The sequence below is a fragment of the Rissa tridactyla genome, chromosome 18 (assembly GCF_028500815.1).
Source record: "Rissa tridactyla isolate bRisTri1 chromosome 18, bRisTri1.patW.cur.20221130, whole genome shotgun sequence".
Taxonomy (NCBI): Eukaryota; Metazoa; Chordata; class Aves; order Charadriiformes; family Laridae; genus Rissa; species Rissa tridactyla.
In genome coordinates, this window is record NC_071483.1 from 4,626,537 (window position 1) to 4,644,608 (window position 18,072).

The following is an 18,072-nucleotide window of genomic DNA, read 5'->3' on the forward strand; positions in this document are numbered from 1 at the left end:
GGGTCCCGGGGGTGGTTTTGGGGTGCAATGTGTGCGTGTGTGTGGGTGTTACGCTGAGCTTCCGCTCCATCTCTTCGCAGAGGGTGAGGATGATTCCCACCCCAACGCGGCCCCGAGAGCCCTCTCCAGATGCTGGCGTCGCTGGTGCATGCCCGGCACGCTGAGCCCCCCCGGCTGCAGCCCCCCGTTTCTCGGCACCCAGCACCCCGGGGTGCCCCCGCCGTGTCCCCCCGCCCCGCCATGGCGCTGGAGCTGGGGGCCGAGGCGCTGCTGGACCTGAGCTTCCTGACGGAGGAGGAGCGGCGCGCCATCGGCGAGGTGCTGCGCCGCGACTGGCAGCTCCGCCGGCGCGAGGAGGGGCGCATCAGGTGAGGTGGGGGGGTCCCCTCTTCAGCGTCACCCTTGGGGACAGCGTGAACCCCCCCAAGAAGAGCCAGCCTGGGGTCCGTCACCCTTGGGGACGGCGTGAAGCCCCCCTGGAGCAGCCAACCTGGGGTCCGTCACCCTTGGGGATGGTGTGAAGCCCCCCAAGAACAGCCTGGGGTCTGTCACCCTTGGGGACGGTGTGAACTTCCCCACCCCCCCCACACCCCTCAAGAGCAGTGAGCCTGGGGTCCGTCACCCTTGGGGATGGTGTGAAGCCCCCCCAAGAACAGCCTGGGGTCCGTCACCCTTGGGGATCGCGTTGAAGCGCCCCAGGAGCAGCCAGCGTGGGGCCTGTCACCCTTGGGGACAGCGTGAACCCCCCCCAAGAACAACCAGCCTGGGGTCTGTCACCCTTGGGGATAGTGTGAAGCCCCCCAAGAACAGCCTGGTACCCGTCACCCCTGGGGACGGTGTGAACCCCCCATCCCTCTCACCCCCCCCAAGAGCAGTCAGCCTGGGGTACGTCACCCTTGGGGACAGCGTGAAGCCCCCCAGGAGCAGCCAGCCTGGCGTCTGTCACCCCTGGGGACAGATCAGCCAGGTTGGGGGGTCCCCTGGGGACGGGGGGCACCCATTGAGCCTGGCCAGGCTGAAGCCCCGCGGTGGGTGACGCTGGCATCGGGGAGGTCCCAAACCCTCTGGGAGACAGTGGCTGCTGTCCCCAGGGCTACTTGTGGTGGCTCCATCAGCCCATTGTCAGTCCCCCAGGGTGATGGGGGACGGTGGCGCAGGGGTCGATGGCAGCAGCCGGGGTTGGGGGGTGGGGGACGGGACGGGGACACCCAACGCTGCCCTCCTGCCGCCAGCAAGCTCCGCAAGTCGGTGTCGGACCCGGCGCGGCTGAGGACCCTCACTGGGGACTGGTTCTGCGACGCCCGCGCCCAGCGCCACCGCCACCACCTGGGCTCCGACCTCGTCCGAGCCTCCATCCGCCGCAGGAGGCGGCCCCGGGGTAGGCGAGGGATGGGGGGGGACGCCGAGGCGGTGGGGGTGGGGGACACCGGGGGCCAGGGCTCAGCCCGCTCAGGTCCCCACCGTGTCCCCAGGAGCGGGGGACCCGGAGTGTGGCCCCAGCCTGGGCGAGCTGGAAGCCATCAGCGAACCGCTGGCGGAGGAGAAGGAGGATGAGGATGGTGTGGCGGAGCCGGAGGAGAGGTGAGGGGGGTGGTGGGGGGGTTTCTCTCACCCCACGGGTGCCCCAGGAGTGGTGGCATCTCTTGTCGGTACCCTGCTGCGGGTGGCCCGGCCCTGGGGTGGCCGGGGGGGAGCTGGAGGTGGGGAAGTGGGAGCAGAGCCCATGGTGAAGGGGATGGTGCAGCCAGAGCTGCATGTCCCAGTGTCTGTCCGCCGTCCTGCTGCCTGTCTGTCTGTCCATCAACCCGCTGCCTGTCTGTCCACCATCCTACTGTCTGTCTGTCCATCATCCCACTCTCTGTCTGTCTCTCCATCGTCCCGCTGTCTGTCCACCATCCTACTGTCTGTCTGTCTGTCCATCATCTCGCTGTCTGTCTCTCCGTTGTCCTACTGTCTCTGTCCACTGTCCCACTGTCTGCCTGTCCACCATCCCGTTGTCTGTCTGTCCAGCGTCCTGCTGTCTCGGTCTCTCCATCGTCCTGCTGTCTGTCTGTCCACTGTCCTGCTGTCTGTCTCTCCATCACCCTGCTGGCTGGCTGTCCATCATCCCACTGTCTGTCCGTCCATCATCCCGCTGTCTGTCTGTCCATCATCCCACTGTCTGTCTGTCTGTCCACCATCCTGCTGTCTTTGTCTCTCCATCGTCCCGCTGTCTGTCCACTGTCCCGCTCTGTCTCTCCATCACCCTGCTGTCTGTCTGTCCATCATCCCACTGTCTGTCTGTCCATCATCCCACTGTCTGTCTGTCTGTCCATCGTCCCACTGTCTGTCTGTCCATCATCCCACTGTCTGTCTCTTCATCGTCCCACTGTCTGTCTGTCCACTGTCCCGCTCTCTGTCTCTCCATCACCCTGCTGTCTGTCTGTCTGTCTGTCTGTCCGTCCACTGCTGGTGGTGGGGGGGGGAAGGACAGAAAGCGCTCGTTAGCCTGATGCCTTGTGGAGAGAGACTAATTATCCTCTCTTCTCGCAGCCCCCCTACGGAGGAGGCGCAGGCGGCCGCGGAGCCCCAGGTTGGTGCCTCGTTGGGGACGGGGCGGGGTGTGGGGGGGTGTGGGGGGGGTTGAACCTGCAGCCGGTACCCGACGCCCCGGTGATGGGCTCGCTCAGCGGGTCACCCCTGAGCCGCCGCGTCACCCCGGGACGTTGTCGTGGGGGCCAGCCTTGTGCGTGCCCTCGCAAAGCGTGGTCCTGAGCCCCGCGGGGTGGGGAGCGATGGGGGGGGGGGGGCGGGAAGTCCCATGGGATGGCCCCCACCCCATCCCCGGGGACCCAGAGGGGCTGGACCGAGGGGTGCGGGGGGGGGATGACAGGAGGGTGCCCGTTCTCACCCTCTCCCCTGTGTCCCACCTCACAGCCCAGCCCCACGGCCCCGGCTCCGGAGGGGACGGCGGTGTCACAGCGGCAGGGTGACATCCCGACGAGGGAGCAGGACACCCCAGCCCAGCCAGGTAACCATGATGGGGGGGGGGGGGGGGGACGGACAGTGAGATCTGGGGGGGGTTGGAGCCCCCCCAGCACTGCTTACCAGCCTCCTACCTCCTCGCAGCCCTCCCCAACCCGGCCCCCCCATCCCTCGTTTGCCTGGCTGAAAAAAGGGGACACCCCCTCCTCCCCCCCATCCATCCCTGCCACGTCGGGACCCCCCCCACCCACCCACACGGTGGCCTTGCAGGTGACACGGTGGGTGGGAACCCCTTCGGCACGTCCAGCGCGGAGGAAGATGAGGAGGAGCCCGACTCCGCACACAGCGGCCCCGATGCTGGGCAGGTGGGCTGGGGGGGGCTGTATGGGGCTGGGGGCCTGTATAGGGCTGGGGGGGCTGTATGGCGTTGGAGGGGACTGAATGGGGCTCGGTGGGGGGCTGTATGGCATTAGCGGGGTCTGTATGGGGTTATATGGGGTTGGAGGGGGCTGTGGGGGGCTGGGGAGGGCTGTATGGGGTTGGGGGGTCTGTATGGGGCCATATGGGGTTGGAGGGGGCTGAATGGGGCTGGGGGGGGGCTGTATGGCATTAGGGGGGTCTGTATGGGGCCATATGGGGTTGGAGGGGGCTGTATGGGGCTGGGGAGGGCTGTATGGGGTTGGAGGGGGCTGTGTGGGGCTGGGGAGGGCTGTATGGAGCTGTTGGGGGGGGCCTGTATGGCATTAGGGGGTCTGTATGGCATTAGGGGGTCCGTATGGGGCTGTATGGGGTTGGAGGGAGCTGTGTGGGGCTGGGAAGGGCTGTATGGGGCTTGTGGGGGCTGTATGGGGTTGGAAGGAGCTGGAGGGGCCTGTATGGGGCTCGGGGGGAGCTGTATGGGGTTGGAGGGGGCCGTATGGGGTTTGGGAGGGCTGTATGGGGCTGGAGGGGGCTCTGTGGGGCTGTATGTGTCTGGGGAGGGCTGTATGGGGCTGTATGGGCTCGGGGGGGCTGGAGGGGGCTGGAGGGGGCTGTATGGGGGTGGAGGGGGCTGTATGGTGCTCTATGGGGCAGGGGGGGCTGTCTGGGCCACGAAAGCCAGCACGGCACAGGCTGTGCCCGAGCACCAGCCACTTGCCGGGAGCTGGGTGCCCTCGGGAGCCCGCCCTGGGGCTGGGGGGGGGGTGACGGGGGGGGGGTGTGTGCTGACCCCGCTTTGCTTTACATTGCCAGGGGTCCAGGACCCCCCGCATGGCTCAGGCGTCCCCGGGCCGGGGGTCCCCGCAGAACGGCCACGCGCCCCCGCGCAGCCTCTTGACCACCAGCTCCTCCGTGTCCAGCCTCAGCTCCTCCACGGTAGGGGGTTGGGGGAGCTGGGGGGGGCTGGAGGGGGTGGGGGGGGAAAATCACCTCTCCAGCTCCCCCCCCCCGCCCCTTAACCCTGTCCCCGCAGCTGAGCGGCAGCCTGATGAGCCTGTACAGCGAGGGGGAGCTGGGCAGCGTGGCCGTGCGGGGCTGCGTCCAGTTCTCCCTCCGCTACGACCCGGCCAAGAAGGAGCTGCAGGTCCACGTGCTGCGGTGCCGGGAGTTGGCCGAGGCCAAGAAGCAGCGCTCGGACCCGTGAGTCCCCCGTCCCCATCCCCCCCCCTCCACCTCCCCGAGCCGTAACGCCCATGGCTGGTAGCCGTGCCCGCCCCCCACACTTCAATTTTTTGGCTCCAGGTACATCAAGACGTACCTGCTGCCGGATAAGTCCAACCGCAGCAAGCGCAAGACGACGGTGCGGAAGAGGAGCTTGGATCCCATCTTCAATGAGACCCTCAAGGTTTCTAACTCTGCTTTGGGGTGGTTTTTGGGGGGTGGTCCCCCTGGTTCAAGGGGGGATCATAGAATCATTTAGGTTGGAAAAGACCCTTGGGATCATCAAGTCCAACCATCAACGCCACTCTACACAGTTCTCCCTTACACCATATCCCCCAACCCCACATCCAAACGACTCTTAAACACATCCAGGGATGGCGACTCCACCACCTCCCTGGGCAGCCTGTTCCAGTGTCTGGCCACTCTTTCTGGGAAGAATTTTCTCCTAATGTCCAGCCTAAACCTCCCCTGCTGCAGCTTGAAGCCATTCCCTCTTGTTCTATCGCTAATGACCTGTGAGAAGAGACCAGCCCCAACCTCTCTACAATGGCCTTTCAAGTAGTTGTGGAGAGCGATGAGGTCTCCCCTCAGCCTCCTCTTCCTCAAACTGAACAGACCCAGCTCCTTCAATCGCTCCTCGTAAGATTTATTCCCCAGGCCCTTCACCAGCTTCGTTGCCCTCCTCTGCGCTCGCTCCAGCACCTCGAGATCTCTCTCGTATTGAGGTGCCCAGAACTGGACACAAGACTCAAGGGGTGGCCTCGCCGGCGCTGAGCACAGGGGGACAATCACCTCCCTGCTTCTGCTGGTCTCACTATTTCTACTACAAGCCAGGATGCCATTGGCCCTCTTGGCCACCTGGGCACACTGCTGGCTCACGTTCCGCCGCTTGGCAATTAGAACCCCCAGGTCCTTTTCTGCTGCCCCCAGCCTGTGGCGCTGCGTGGGGTTGTTGTGGCTCAAGCGCAGGACCCGGCACTTGGCCTTGTTGAAGCTCATTCCGCCCATCGAGCCAATCTATCCAAGTCTCTCTGTAGAGCCTAAAGGTAACCTCGCCCTGTGGGTGTCCCCTCCCCACCAGTACAAGCTGGAGAAGAGGGACCTGCAGGGCCGGACGCTGAACCTCTCGGTGTGGCACCACGACAGCCTGGGCAGGAACCTCTTCCTAGGGGAGGTGGAAATCGCGCTGGGCACCTGGGACTGGGCCAACACGAGTCCCGAGTGGTTCAGCCTCCAGCCCCGGGTGAGTCCTCAGCACCCCCCAGCTCTCCTCCCCACCCCACCCCACCGCATCCCCCCATAACCCCCCCCCGTCCGTCCTCCTCAGATGCCCATCTCCTCGGATGGCCTCACCAGCCGGGGCAACCTTAACTTGGCACTGAAGTTCATCCCCGCGGGCTCGGAAGGTGAGGGGTGCCCGTGGGGTGGGGGGGGGGGGGTGGGGAGGGGTCCAGCGTGGCAGGGTGCCCCTGACCCCCCCCGCCCTCCTTCTCCTGCAGGCGGGGGGATGCCACCCACGGGCGAGCTGCACATCTGGGTGAAGGACGCTCAGAGCCTCATCCCCCTGCAGAGCGGCACCGTGGACGCCTTCGTGCAGTGGTAAGAGGGGAGGGTGGCACCCGTGGGGGCACCCAGAGGGGCTGGGGGGGGGTGCGTGTGTCACCCTCACCCCGCTGTCACCCCCACCCCCACCCCCCCCTCAGCTACGTGCTGCCGGACGACAGCAAGGCGAGCCGGCAGAAGACGCGGGTGGTGAAGAGGAGCCTCAACCCTCTCTTTAACCACACCATGGTGTACGACGGCTTCCAGGCCAAGGACCTGGCCGAGGCGTGCGCCGAGTTCACCCTCTGGCACCACGAAGCCTTTGCCAAGCGCCAGCTGGGGGGCATCCGGCTCAGCCTGGGCACAGGTAGGGAGTGTGTGTGTGTGTTGGGGGGGGGGGGGGGAAACGGGCACCCCAGGGGGCAGTGGGGGTGGCAGTGGCATGGCCTGGGGGGGTGACGGCGGCGGTGTCTCCGCAGGGAGCAGCTACGGGTTGCCGGTGGGCTGGATGGACTCGACGGCGGAGGAGCGGGGGGTGTGGGGGCGGCTGCTCCAGCAGCCCGGACAGTGGGTGGAAGCGCTGCTGCCCCTGAGGACCAACCTGGTCCCCCGGGCATAGCCCCCCCGACCCCCCCATGGACAACCCGGTGCCAGTGAGACTGTGGGACACGGGAGGGGGGACAGAGCTGAGCCCGGAGCATCGCCGTGCGGGGCTGGGGTGTGTGGCCCCCCCGCACCCTTCCAGCAATGAAGCGGCACCGGAGGGCACATTGGGTGGCTCTTTATTGCCCTGTGGACCCCGACTTCTCCCTCCGGAGCGGGGCTGGAGACGCTGCCTCTGCCTGCTCCCGCTGTGGGGGTGTCCCTTCTGTCACCATCCTGCCAGCCCCCCTGGCCGGGTCCCCCAAGGACGTGTCACAGCCCAGGGGGGGCTCACGCCCCTTCGCCTGGGCGAGGGTCCAGCGATGCTCCAGGATGGCTGCCCAGAGGCGGTACGCCGGCCCCCGCCTGCAGGGACACGGGGGATGTTGGAGGGAGGGGACCACCGCGTGTCTGTCCCTCCCCCAGCGCTGCCACCCAGCTTTCCCCACCTCGTCCAGGCCCCCCCGGGAGGGACAACAGGGGCTGGGGGTACCTGATGCCCACGTAGAAGAGGTCGTCACGGGTGGCACAGCCCAGCAGGTCCCGCAGGGTGAAGCCATGGGAGAGGAGCTGCGGGAGGTGGCGGGGGGTTTTGCGGGGGGTTCCCCTGCTCATGCTGGGGAGCCCCAACCCCCAGCCGCCCCCATAGCTCTGTGTGCCAAGGGGCCGCGGGCCTCACCGTGGCCGTGGTGGCCGAGTCTGTGCCGTGCTGCTGCAGCCACTCGAGGAGCAGGGGGTCAGCCTGGCCCTGGGGGGGCTGGGGGTTTGGGGGGGAGCGATCCTGCCCCAAGGTGAAGCACCCCATGGGGCCCTCCCCACTGCGCTGGGGCCGCCTGGGGACGGCGATGTCATCGTTCCCGGAGCGAAGCACCTGCTGCATCAGCCGCTGCCACTCTTGCTCCTTCTCGGCCAGCTCCTGGAGGAGCCTGGGGGAGAGCGGAGCAGGGACTGACACCCGGGGGCAGGGGGGGGGACACGGTGTGGCAGCCAGGGAGAGAGAAGCACAGGGACCAGCGAAGCCCTACCTGCCCGTCTCCGTGCGGAGGCGGCAGAGCTGTGCCACCAGTGCCGAGGGTGGCTGCAGGGAGGGCAGGGGGGCCACCTGGGTGCTGGGGTCGGTGCTGAGCCCCAAATTGGTGCTGTCCTGCTGGGGTTGGCTCCTGGGGATGGCCAGCCTTGGTGGCACGGCGTCGTCCTCGTCACTCGTGTCCTTGGTGCCGTCCCCCCGCAGGCAGCTGGCCTTCAGTCCCAGGTCTGCGGTGGCAGAGGCAGTGGCGGGCACAGAGAGGTGACCGATGGCCTCGGACCCCGAAGCATCGGGGAGAAAACGGGGAGCTGGGCCCAGCCAAGGCTGCCCCAGTGGTAGCCTCCCCCCCACCTCCCTTTCCCAGCACCCCAAAATCCCCCAGCCCACCCTGGGCCAGCCACCCTCTTCCTGCACCCACCTGGCCACGATGGTGGGACCCAGACCCACATGCCAGCCGTCCCCCAGTGCCACCCACCTCTTGCCAGCACGGTGAAAGCCGCCTGCACCGCCTGGCTCACGGCATCGTCCAGCGCAAACATCCAGTGGGGTTTGATGTGGTGCTGGCGCAGCACCCGTCTCACCTGGAAGAGGCAGAGCTGTGCCGGGGCATCACCCCCTTTGGGGCGTCACTGTGCCAGGGGCATCACCATGCCAGGAACAGCACCTACGCCAGGGCATCACCCTCACCAGGGCATTACCTGCACCAGGGCATTGCCATGCCAGGGGCATCACCTGAACCAGGACATCACTTGCACCACGGCATCACCCTCACCAGGGCATGGCCGTGCCAGGGGCATCACTTGCACCGGGGCATCACTGTTCTGGGGGCATCACCCGCACCAGGGGCATCATGCACACCGGGGTGTTGCCGTGCCAGGGGCATCACCTGCACCAGGGCATCACCCTCACCAGGGGCATCACCCTCACCAGGGCATTGCCATGCCAGGGGCATCACCTGAACCAGGGCATCACTTGCACCACGGCATCACCCATTCCATGGCATCACTGTGCCAGGGCATCACCAGCACCAGCACATCACCCTCACCAGGGCATCGCCGTGCCAGGGGCATCACTTGCACTGGGGCATCACTGTTCTGGGGGCATCACCTGCACCAGGGCATCACCTGCGCCAGGGCATTGCTAAGCCAGGGGCATCACCTGAACCAGGACATCACTTGCATCACGGCATCACCCACTCCAGGGCATCACTGTGCCAGGGCATCACCAGCACCAGCGCATCACCCTCACCAGGGCATCGCCGTGCCAGGGGCATCACTTGCACCGGGGCATCACTGTTCTGGGGGCATCACCTGCACCAGGGTATCACTGTGCTGGGAGCATCACCCTCACCAGGGGCATCAGATGCACCAGGGCATTGCCGTGCCAGGGGCATCACCCTCACCAGGGCATCACCATGCCGGGGGCATCACTCTCACCAGGGCACCACCTGCGCCAGGGCGTTGCTGTGCCAGGGCCATCACCCTCACCAGGACATCACCATGCCGGGGGCATCACCCACTCACTCAGCACCCTACCACCCCAGCCCGGGCACTCACCGCCGCCTGGAAGCCGAAGAGGGGAGCCTGGAGGTGGGGGAGGCTCAGCCCCTCTGCCCGCAGCCGGCTCTGCAGTGCCAGGAGGTCCTGGCACAGCTGGTGCTGGCTGGGGCACTGGATGTAGCTCCGCAGGCAGCTCAGCAGCCGAGCGAGATGCTCCGAGCCCAACCTCGCACCCGCCGTGCCCTGGGTGGGCAAAGGAGATGCTCGGGGGCTGCCGTCATGCCCCACCCCATACCCCGGGCACCCAGCACCCACCTGGCTCTCCTCCAAGGCAGTGATGATGGCGGGTGCCTCGGCGGTGAGGATGCGGTGCAGGGTGGCCCGGCGCTTGCTGTCCTTCCGCAGGAGGAACCCGTCCCCGCTCTCTTCGGGGGAGGACGAGCGCAGGCTGCGGTCGGAGCCGACTGAGCCCTGGGCAGTGCTGGGGGCAGGGGGGCAGGGTTGGCACTGTGTGTGTGTGTGTATGTGTCCCCCCCCCCGCCCCACCCTCACGCATTTAGGATGACGTTATTGGGCGTGGGAGAGGGCATGGGGGACCTCCTGCCTGCCCTCCAAGCTGTGATGGGGAGGGATGGGATGCTCTGGCACAAGACGGGGGGCATCGCGGGGCACAGTGCTGGCACATGGCAGGGGGCGCGGGTGTCACGGGAGGCTGAAAGCCAACACCCCCCACCTCCCCCCCCCCGGGGTCCCTCCACCCCACCATGCCCAGGATGCCCTACCCTGAGTAGCCGCGGCTGGAGGCTGCCTCGCCGGGGTGGCACGGGAGCAGGGGGCTGCCCGCTGTGCCCCTCACCAGGGCATCCTGCCTGGCCAAGGAACATCCCCTGCTCCCATCGCTGCCCTCCACACCCCCGTCCCGCTGCCCAAAGTCGGGGGGATCACCTGCCGGGGAGGTGATAGACATGGAGATGGTTATTAGCAGCTCATGCCAGCGCCCCCCCTGCCCCCTGCCTATTTTTCTCCCCCCTCCCCCAGACTCACCCCCCGCCGCGGGCAGGGGCCGGCTGCGGGCCCTCCTGGCATGGGCGAGGAAGGGGTCCCGCAGCAGCATGGCGGCCGTGGCCCGCTCAGCCGGGTCGGCCTGGAAGCAGCGCAGGAGGAACCTCTTGGCTTTATCCGACATGGACTCGGGCACCTCCGGGTGCATCTTGAACATCCCCACCTGGAGGGAGGGGAGGCTGCAAAGGGACCGGCCAACCCCGGGGAGGGGGGGCAATTTCAAGGCTGGGGAATCCCCCGCCACCCCCTCCCCAACCCCATGGGTACCTTGAACAAGGCAGCCTGGGGGCTGCCCAGCTCGTAGAAGGGGGGTTTGCCCGTGGCCATCTCGATGACGGTGCAGCCCAAGGACCAGATATCTGCTGGCTTCCCATAGCCCCATGGCCCCTGGTCGATGATTTCTGGGGCCATGTACTGCAGGGTGCCTGGGGGGAGGATGAGGAGGGGGCGAGAGGAGCCTGTATCCATCACCCAACACCCGCCCCGGGTGGGTTCTCCTCTCCTCCTCCTCTTCTCCTCCTCCCCGCGGCAGGTACAAGGCTGCAGACCCCATCATCTCCTGGTCCTCAGCATCCCACCATCCCCACCTTGGGGGAACGCTGTCCCCAGCCCCGGGCTGCCTTACCCGTGAAGGTCTCGGCGCTGGGGCTGATGCCCGCCAGCCTCTTGGAGGTACCAAAGTCGGAGATCTTCAGCACCCCACTGTACGTGTTGATGAGGACGTTGTCTCCCTGGCGCGAGAAGGGCGCCCCAAAATAAAACCAAGCCACAAAAAGCTCCTGGAGCTCGAGCATCACCGTTGGGCATCACCCCAGGGGCTTTGGGCATGGAGGGGCAGCTCCTGGCTGCCCAATGACCTTCGAGATGGTCAGGCCTCCTGCCCCCAGGAGGGGTGATGCCTCCCACCCCCTCACCTTGATGTCGCGGTGCACGATGTGGTTATCGTGGAGGTAGCTGAGCCCGGCGAGGATCTGGCGGGTGTAGAAGATGATGGTGGGTTCGTTGTCCTTCAGGGGTCCCCACTTGGAGCGCAGCAGGGATGAGAGGCTGCCTGGAGGCGGGGGGATGGGGGGGACACAGAGTGGGGCACCACCCCCAATTTAGACCCTACATACAGCCACGTGTCCCCATTTGACCCCCAAATCCCGTCCCCAGCGCTACCCACCTCCCGGCACCTCCTCCATGAAGATCTTGATGAAGCCATCCTGGCTGACGGAGCCCAGGTACCGCACGATGTTCCTGTGCCGCAGGTGCTTGTGCAAGGCGATCTCCTCGTGCAAGGGCTGCGAGTACCTGCGCAGCGGGACGGGGTGGTGAGGGGGTGCCCAGGCTCCCCTGGGACCGTCCCCCCGCCCCCGTCATGGCACCCACCGGCTGTCCCGCTCCGGGATCTCCTTGATAGCGATGCGCACTTGGTTGCTGAGGCAGCGCCCGGCGTAGACGACCCCGAACGTCCCCCTGCCCAGGACCACCCGCTCGCCCGCCTCTGAGTACTCGTAGCTGTACTGTGAGCAGAGATGCGGGGTGCCAGCCTGCGCCACCCGGTGCCCCATGTGTCCCCCCCCCCCCCGTGTCCCCATCTCACCTCCAGGATGGGCTGCGTGGGGCTGGGCACCTCCTCGCCGCCCGCCGCCTGCTCGGCCAGGAGGGACTGGATCTGGTGGCAGAACCTGCCGGTGGGAAGGCGACGGTCCCGAGTCCCCGTGAGGATGTTGGCGACGTGGCCACCGACCCCCTGCCACACAGGGGCTCCTGGTCCCCATCCCAGTCTGTCCCCCACCAGTGGCATGACCCAGCTGCAGGGGTTGGGTCCCTAGGACACCTCTCCCCCCCCCAAAATTAAGATAGGGAAGAAATTGCATAATTGCATGCTCCCATCCCTCCCCGCTCACCAGGGCAGTGACTGGGGGTCCCCCGTGCCCCCACCAGCAATGTGGGGCTCCCCGTGCCCCCCCAAGTCCCCCGGCTCACCACTGGCAGTGCTGCTGGGAGGGGAAGTAGAGCTGGAAATCCTCCTCCGCCTGCACCACGTAGAGGAAGCAGCCGCGTTCGTCGTGTTTGCAGATGCTGGAGGGACAGGACCCACCCCCCCGCCCCCCCGCCCCATCAGCGGTGGGGCTGATGCTGCCCATGGGGCAGGTGGAGGGGCTGCAGGCCCATGGCGGGGGGGCATCTTCGGTCCTGCCGGTGAGGGGACAGGGGACATGCTCACCTGACGCCTCGGATGGCCGTGGCCGCGAAGGTCCAGCTTGATGCTGCTTTCTGCAGGAGAACGGGCAGATGAGGAGGGGTTCAGTGGGGACAACCCCCCCCAGGCCCCCCAGCCCCATCCCTACCTCCTCCGTGGGGCAGACGAGGGCGAGTGTCAGGGTGGGATCCTCCGTGCCGCTGCGCAGTGCCAACCGAGCCGGCCGCAGGACCTTGCTGAGCTCCAGGACCAGGACCTGTGGCAGAAGGCGGCAGGGTGGGGGGCTGCGGAATGAGCCCCCCGCACCCACCGGGTCCCCTGCCACATCCCTGCACCCCCGTCCTCCCACCAGGGTTGGCACCCGTGGGCTGCTGGCTGCCTCCCCGTCACCCTGGTGAGACCGGATGACCAGGTGGTCCCCAGGGAGGTTCTGGGGGTGTGAGTGGGGGGGGTGGGTTCTGCGTGGCCCCTCACCGGGCAGTGTGGCGCGGCGGCGAAGGGTTGGCACGCCTCGAGGAGGAAGCCCAGCCAGAAATCAGCCAGCTCCTGCCGGGACGAGGGGACCCGCGGGCTCCTCTGGAAGTGTTTGTAGAGCAGGAAGGTCTCCATGACCGAGACCAGGTACCTGCGGGGACGTGAGGGACAAGAGAGGAGAGAGAGACGTCCCCAGCATCTCCTAAACCCACCCAAAACCCCCTCCTGGGCACAGCCACCAGGGACTGGAGACCCAGAGGTTTGCCCGGGTGGGCACACGCCGTGCCGTGCCGTGCCATACCAGCCCGGTGCATTGAGCTTGTAGAGCTTCTCAGAGGCTTGGATGACTTTGCCGAGGTCGTTGGCCAGGATGCCAGCTCCCAGGCAAAATCCCACATCCCAGTAGTAGTGCAGCTCCTCCAGGCTGCCCTTGCGACCCTGCAGGCAGCTCAGCTTCACCCCTGGATGCGGGAGCCAGACCCCATCACCCCTCTGCCGCCAACCCCGCACCCGGCCACGGCCGCTCGGGGGGCGCCCCGATGCCGACGGACCCCCGTCCCCAGTGGGTCCTTGTCCCTGACCTGCGGGTGGGCACCCACCGATTTGCTGCAGCTGCGCGGAGGTTTCGAACCGGTGCCCGGCGGCCATGAGGAGGACGGCGGCGTTGATGCCCGCGTGGAGGCTCGGCTCCACCTCGAAGGCTTTGCTGTACCTGGGCAGAGATGCCGGGTGGAGCGTACGGCCTCTGCCACCCCCCCCTTCCCCCAGCCAAAACACTGCTGCGTTGGCATCCCGGAGCCGCCCCCCATGATGGGGAAGCACTCCCAAACCAGAAAAAAAAACAGAAAAGAAGTCAAAATACAAAAGCCCAGCAGGAATTAGCATCCTCTGCCTCAGCATTGCTGCTGAGGGGGGCTGAATGTGGGGCTGCGCCGCCCAGAGACCCCCCCCCGAGCCCCTTCAAAACCCCCTGGATGGGGAGACGGGCAGGCAGGCGGCTCCCAGCCCCGTCCCCAGCCTCACCAGTAGAAAGCCCGGTCCCTCGTCTCGGTGTGGGTGAAGCCGGAGTCGATGAACATGTCCTTGTAGACGCGGCCGCACAAGCAGAGGAGGTCGGGGGCAGCCCCCTCCCCGCGCTCCGCCACCGGCAGCAGCACCGACAGGGCCTTCTCCCGGTCCCCGACGCCGTTACGCCTGCGCACACGCCGCCGGCGTTGGGTGACCAGCACCACCAGCATGGCCCCTTGCTCCCCCCGACCCCCCGGCTCCGTGCCATCGGGATACTGGGGGTGCGTGTCACCCCCCTCCCCGCCACCGCTCACCGGCTGAGGGCGAAGGCGTAGTGGAAGCGGACGTTGTGCTGCTCGGCCACGGCGCAGGTCGGCAGCGCCTGGAGGGTCTCCACCAGCGAGATGATGGCATCGTAATCCTGCGGGGACGACGGCGGGGCTGAGCCGGTGGCCCCCAGGCCGCCCGTCCCCAGCTCCGTGGGGTGATGCTCTTCCCGGACCAAGCTCCACCGAGCAAGGACAGGCTGTGGAGCATCCCCCCCAGCCGGCCCCTGGGATGCCGACACGGTCCCCGGGATGTTTCAGTCCCTTCACCTGCACGTCGCGGTAGGAGAGGAGGAGGTTCACCACGATGTCCAGGCTGAGCAGCTCCATGCTGTCCAGGCGCTGCTGGATACGGGCCAGCTCCCGGCTCAGCTGCTCCCCTCGGTACCTCTCCCGTGCCCTCCGGATATCCCGCCTGATCGTCTCCCGAAAATACCCGCTGGGGATGGGGAGGGGGGGAAGAGATGTGGGGCTTTTCAGGTGGTAGCAATTCTCCGCCAAGCCCTGCCAGCCTACGGGGGCTCACCCGCAGCCGGAGCGGGGGGGTGGCAGTACCAGGAGTTGGTGGGGATCCCCTCCAGCAGCTGGACGAGCCGGGCTGACAGCGGGGTGAAGGCGGCCTCTGGCTCGAAGCCGGGCTGGAAAAGCTCCGTCAGGCATTTCACGGCCCCGGTGTTGCAGCAGACGACCTTGTTGTGGGGTGTCACCACGTAGGGGATGAAGGTGTAGCTGCTGCAGAGGTCCTGAGGGAGGGGAGAAGAGGTGAGCGGCTGTGCCAGCCAAGCTGAGAACTCCTCTACTCGTGTCATGGACCAGTCTCCTCTCCCCAAACCTGCCCAGGCCACGCTAATAGAACCACCTTCCATAACTCATTAGCAGGGAAAGACAAACCAGCTTTATCTCTGACTGCCATCATTACACTCCAGAGTGAACATTCCTGGTTCTTTTCAAAACCAGGTACCCCTCTCCGTCCTGCTGCTCCTGGCAATTGCTCTGGGTAAGTGACACCCCCCCCCCCCCCCGCCCTGCATCATCTCAGATGTGGGGAGAGGTCTCGCTCCCTGACTGCAATGTCCACCCTCCGAGGCTGCGCAGAAGCTGCTTGGTGGGGGGGAGAGAGGGGCTCAAACCCCCCAGCACCGCAGCAGCGAGCATGGACACAAGAGACGCACCGAGTTCTTCTGGCAGATGTCCTCCTGGGGAGAGAGAAAGGGAGGGAGGAGGAATTTAACGAGCATCCCCCCCCCCGCCCTGGCAAAAGAAATGAGCTGATTTCAGGCTCAGGGATCGGAGTGACCTGGAAAACAGCCAGGGACAGCGAGGGACGGTGGGGCAAGGGACAAGGGACACGGGTGATGTGTGTGTCATCCCCCCAACCCCGGGCAGGGCTGCAAACGCAGCCGGCTTCTCCTCCAAACCCGGCACAGGGAAGGGGTCTCCAAATGGGTGCTTCCCCGGATCAGGGTGACATCTGGGGACGATTTGAACGTGCTCCCATCCACATTTCCCCCGCCCCCGAGCAGTGAGAATCCCTCCCACCAGCCCCTTCCGTGCGGAGGGTTTCGCTTCCAAGGAATCGGCTTTTCCCACAGAAAAGCACCTGTTCCCAAATTCCCGCCCAGCTGGGGCCAGGGGAGCACCCAGCACCCGGCCCCGGGGCTCACCGGGGTCCCCAGCCACCCCCTCCTCATCCCATGCAGGGAATTCTCTGCCAGAGCAGGATGTGGCTGTGGGAACTCGGCCGAGCTCAGGGGAAGGATGGAGATCCCCCCTCCTGCCGACACGGATGCCCCAGGCTATTCCCACCCTGGAGAAGCAGCACCCGAGGGGCTGGGGTGTCCGTGTCCCCGTCCCCGCTGACCTGCAGGGCCTGGAGGGGGGGCAGGTCATCCTGGCAGCAGAGCAGGACGTTGTGGGACATGTTGAAGCTCTCGCGGACGCCCAGGTGGTAGAAGAGGGAGGGCTGGCAGACGGAGTCACTCAGCTCCACCACGGCCACGTCTGCGGGCAGCACAGGGGGGATGCTCACCGGAGCGACGCCGGACCCCGGATTCATGGGGCAGGGGAACCAGCCACCCCCAGGTTGGCGGGGGGGGGGGCGGCGGTGGCATCCCCAAAGAGAGGGGGTGGCCCCGGCCATCACAGCGCCCGCGGCCACGATGAGGGGCACCCGCTTGCCCCCAGGCACAGGGTGAAACCCTCCACACAAAAAAAACACCCTTTCTGAAATCACCCCCCCCCCTTGTTAACGCCGGGGAGGAAGATATCCCGGCAAATGTCCAACCAACCTGAAAAGTAAACAGGAGGAAGGCAGAAAAGCAAACAGCGAACCGCCGGGAATTGCGCAGCGGCTGGGGAAAAGTCTTGGCCCAGATATTCCCGGATAGCTGGGATAACCCGGTAGAAGAGCAGGGAAAGGAGGGTGACGGAAACCCCACGCCGAGGGAGCGGGTCGCATCCTCACCTGCGTTGTAGAAGCGGTCGAGGGTGGCGGTGTCGCCCAGTGCCAGGGTGTCGAAGGGCAGGGCGTGCAGGCGTGCCCGCAGGTCGCGGCAGGCGTCGCGCAGGCTGCGCAGCGCGGGGCAGGCGGCCGGCTCCCGGCCCAGCACGAAGACGACGCTCAGCGCCCGCCGCCCGCTTGCCCGTCCCCGGGTCCCGCACACTGGTCGGCCCGTGGTACCCGCCACCACCAGCGGGTCCTGCCAGCAGCTCCCGGCGACCGGGGGGGTCCCTGGCACCTCCATGGCTGGGGCAGCCCAGACCCACCGGGGGGGCTCGCACCGACCGAGCCCTTACGTTGCACCGAGTTGCCCCATTCCTCACCGGGAGAGCCCTCACCTCGCACCGGGCTGCCCTGTTCCTTACCGGGAGAACCCTCGCCTTGCACCGGGCTGCCCCGCACCACGGTGCCCTATTCCCCCCCTGGGGAGAGCCACCGGGGTCTGCACCGGGCTGCCCTAATTCCCCCCTGGGGAAGCCTGTACCCTGTACCGGGCTGTTCCTCACCGGGATGACCCGTTCGCCATTGGGAAACCCCACACCGGGCTGCCCCGTTTCCCAGTGGGAGAGCTCGCACCGGGCTGTCCCGTTCCCACCAGAGACTCTGCACCGGCCCTGACCCGTTTACCCCCGGGATACTCCACCCTGGGCTGCTCCGTTCCCACTGGGAGACCCCGCACTGGCCTGACCCGTTCCTTAGCGGGACACCCCGCAATAGGCTGCTCCGTTCCCACCGGGAGACCCTGGACCGGGATGCCCTGTTCCCCCCGGGAGACCCCACACCGGCCTGACCCGTTCCCCACCGGGACACCCCGCACTGGGCTGCTCCGTTCCCACCGGGACACCCCGCACCGGGATGCCCTGTTCCCACCGGGAGACCCCGCACCAGCCTGCCCCGTTCCTTACCGGGACACCCCGCACCAGCCTGCCCCGTTCCCCACCGGGAGAGCTCCCTACCGGACCGGCTCGTCCCAGGAGGGCCCGGCCCGCCCCGCTCCCCGAGCTCCTTCCCGGGCTCCTCCGCACCGGGGCCGCCCCGCACCGGGCTCCGCTCCGCCCTGCCCCGCCCCGCCCCGGGCACCGGGCGCCGCTTCCGCCTGTCCCGGCCGTGAGTCAACGGCGGCACCGCCTCCCCCCCCCGCCCCCGCCTCATTCCCCCCCCACCCGGGGACGGGACGGACCCCCCCGGCCGGATCCTGA

General features: G+C 67.2%; 2 protein-coding genes across 2 annotated transcripts in view; one reads left to right on the forward strand and one right to left on the reverse strand.

The window, feature by feature from the left end:
* Positions 1-6,941, forward strand: part of SYTL1 (synaptotagmin like 1) — a 7,954-nt gene extending 1,013 nt beyond the window's left edge. Inside the window, exons 2-15 of the mRNA XM_054223883.1 lie at positions 81-368; positions 1,233-1,378; positions 1,473-1,581; positions 2,533-2,572; positions 2,917-3,010; positions 3,235-3,329; positions 4,198-4,320; positions 4,418-4,584; positions 4,687-4,789; positions 5,687-5,848; positions 5,933-6,011; positions 6,105-6,204; positions 6,309-6,514; positions 6,627-6,941. Of these exons, the coding sequence (XP_054079858.1) occupies positions 130-368; positions 1,233-1,378; positions 1,473-1,581; positions 2,533-2,572; positions 2,917-3,010; positions 3,235-3,329; positions 4,198-4,320; positions 4,418-4,584; positions 4,687-4,789; positions 5,687-5,848; positions 5,933-6,011; positions 6,105-6,204; positions 6,309-6,514; positions 6,627-6,766 (1,803 nt within the window). The 5' untranslated portion in view covers positions 81-129 and the 3' untranslated portion in view covers positions 6,767-6,941. The remainder of the gene's footprint in view (positions 1-80; positions 369-1,232; positions 1,379-1,472; positions 1,582-2,532; positions 2,573-2,916; positions 3,011-3,234; positions 3,330-4,197; positions 4,321-4,417; positions 4,585-4,686; positions 4,790-5,686; positions 5,849-5,932; positions 6,012-6,104; positions 6,205-6,308; positions 6,515-6,626) is intronic.
* Positions 6,930-17,707, reverse strand: MAP3K6 (mitogen-activated protein kinase kinase kinase 6). The gene is made up of 28 exons (XM_054223882.1): positions 16,838-17,707; positions 16,235-16,374; positions 15,546-15,569; positions 14,929-15,116; positions 14,644-14,812; positions 14,362-14,468; positions 14,063-14,233; positions 13,639-13,751; positions 13,341-13,500; positions 13,040-13,190; positions 12,714-12,821; positions 12,590-12,639; positions 12,349-12,444; positions 11,963-12,047; positions 11,749-11,882; positions 11,543-11,670; positions 11,292-11,428; positions 11,003-11,108; positions 10,645-10,802; positions 10,360-10,540; positions 10,098-10,260; positions 9,631-9,796; positions 9,373-9,558; positions 8,292-8,397; positions 7,815-8,043; positions 7,469-7,715; positions 7,283-7,359; positions 6,930-7,155 (listed from the first exon to the last, which is right to left on the reverse strand). Exons 1-28 carry the CDS (start codon positions 17,115-17,117, stop codon positions 6,930-6,932), a joined length of 4,086 nt encoding a protein of 1,361 aa, XP_054079857.1. The 5' UTR covers positions 17,118-17,707.
* Between the last annotated feature and the right edge of the window lie 365 nt (positions 17,708-18,072).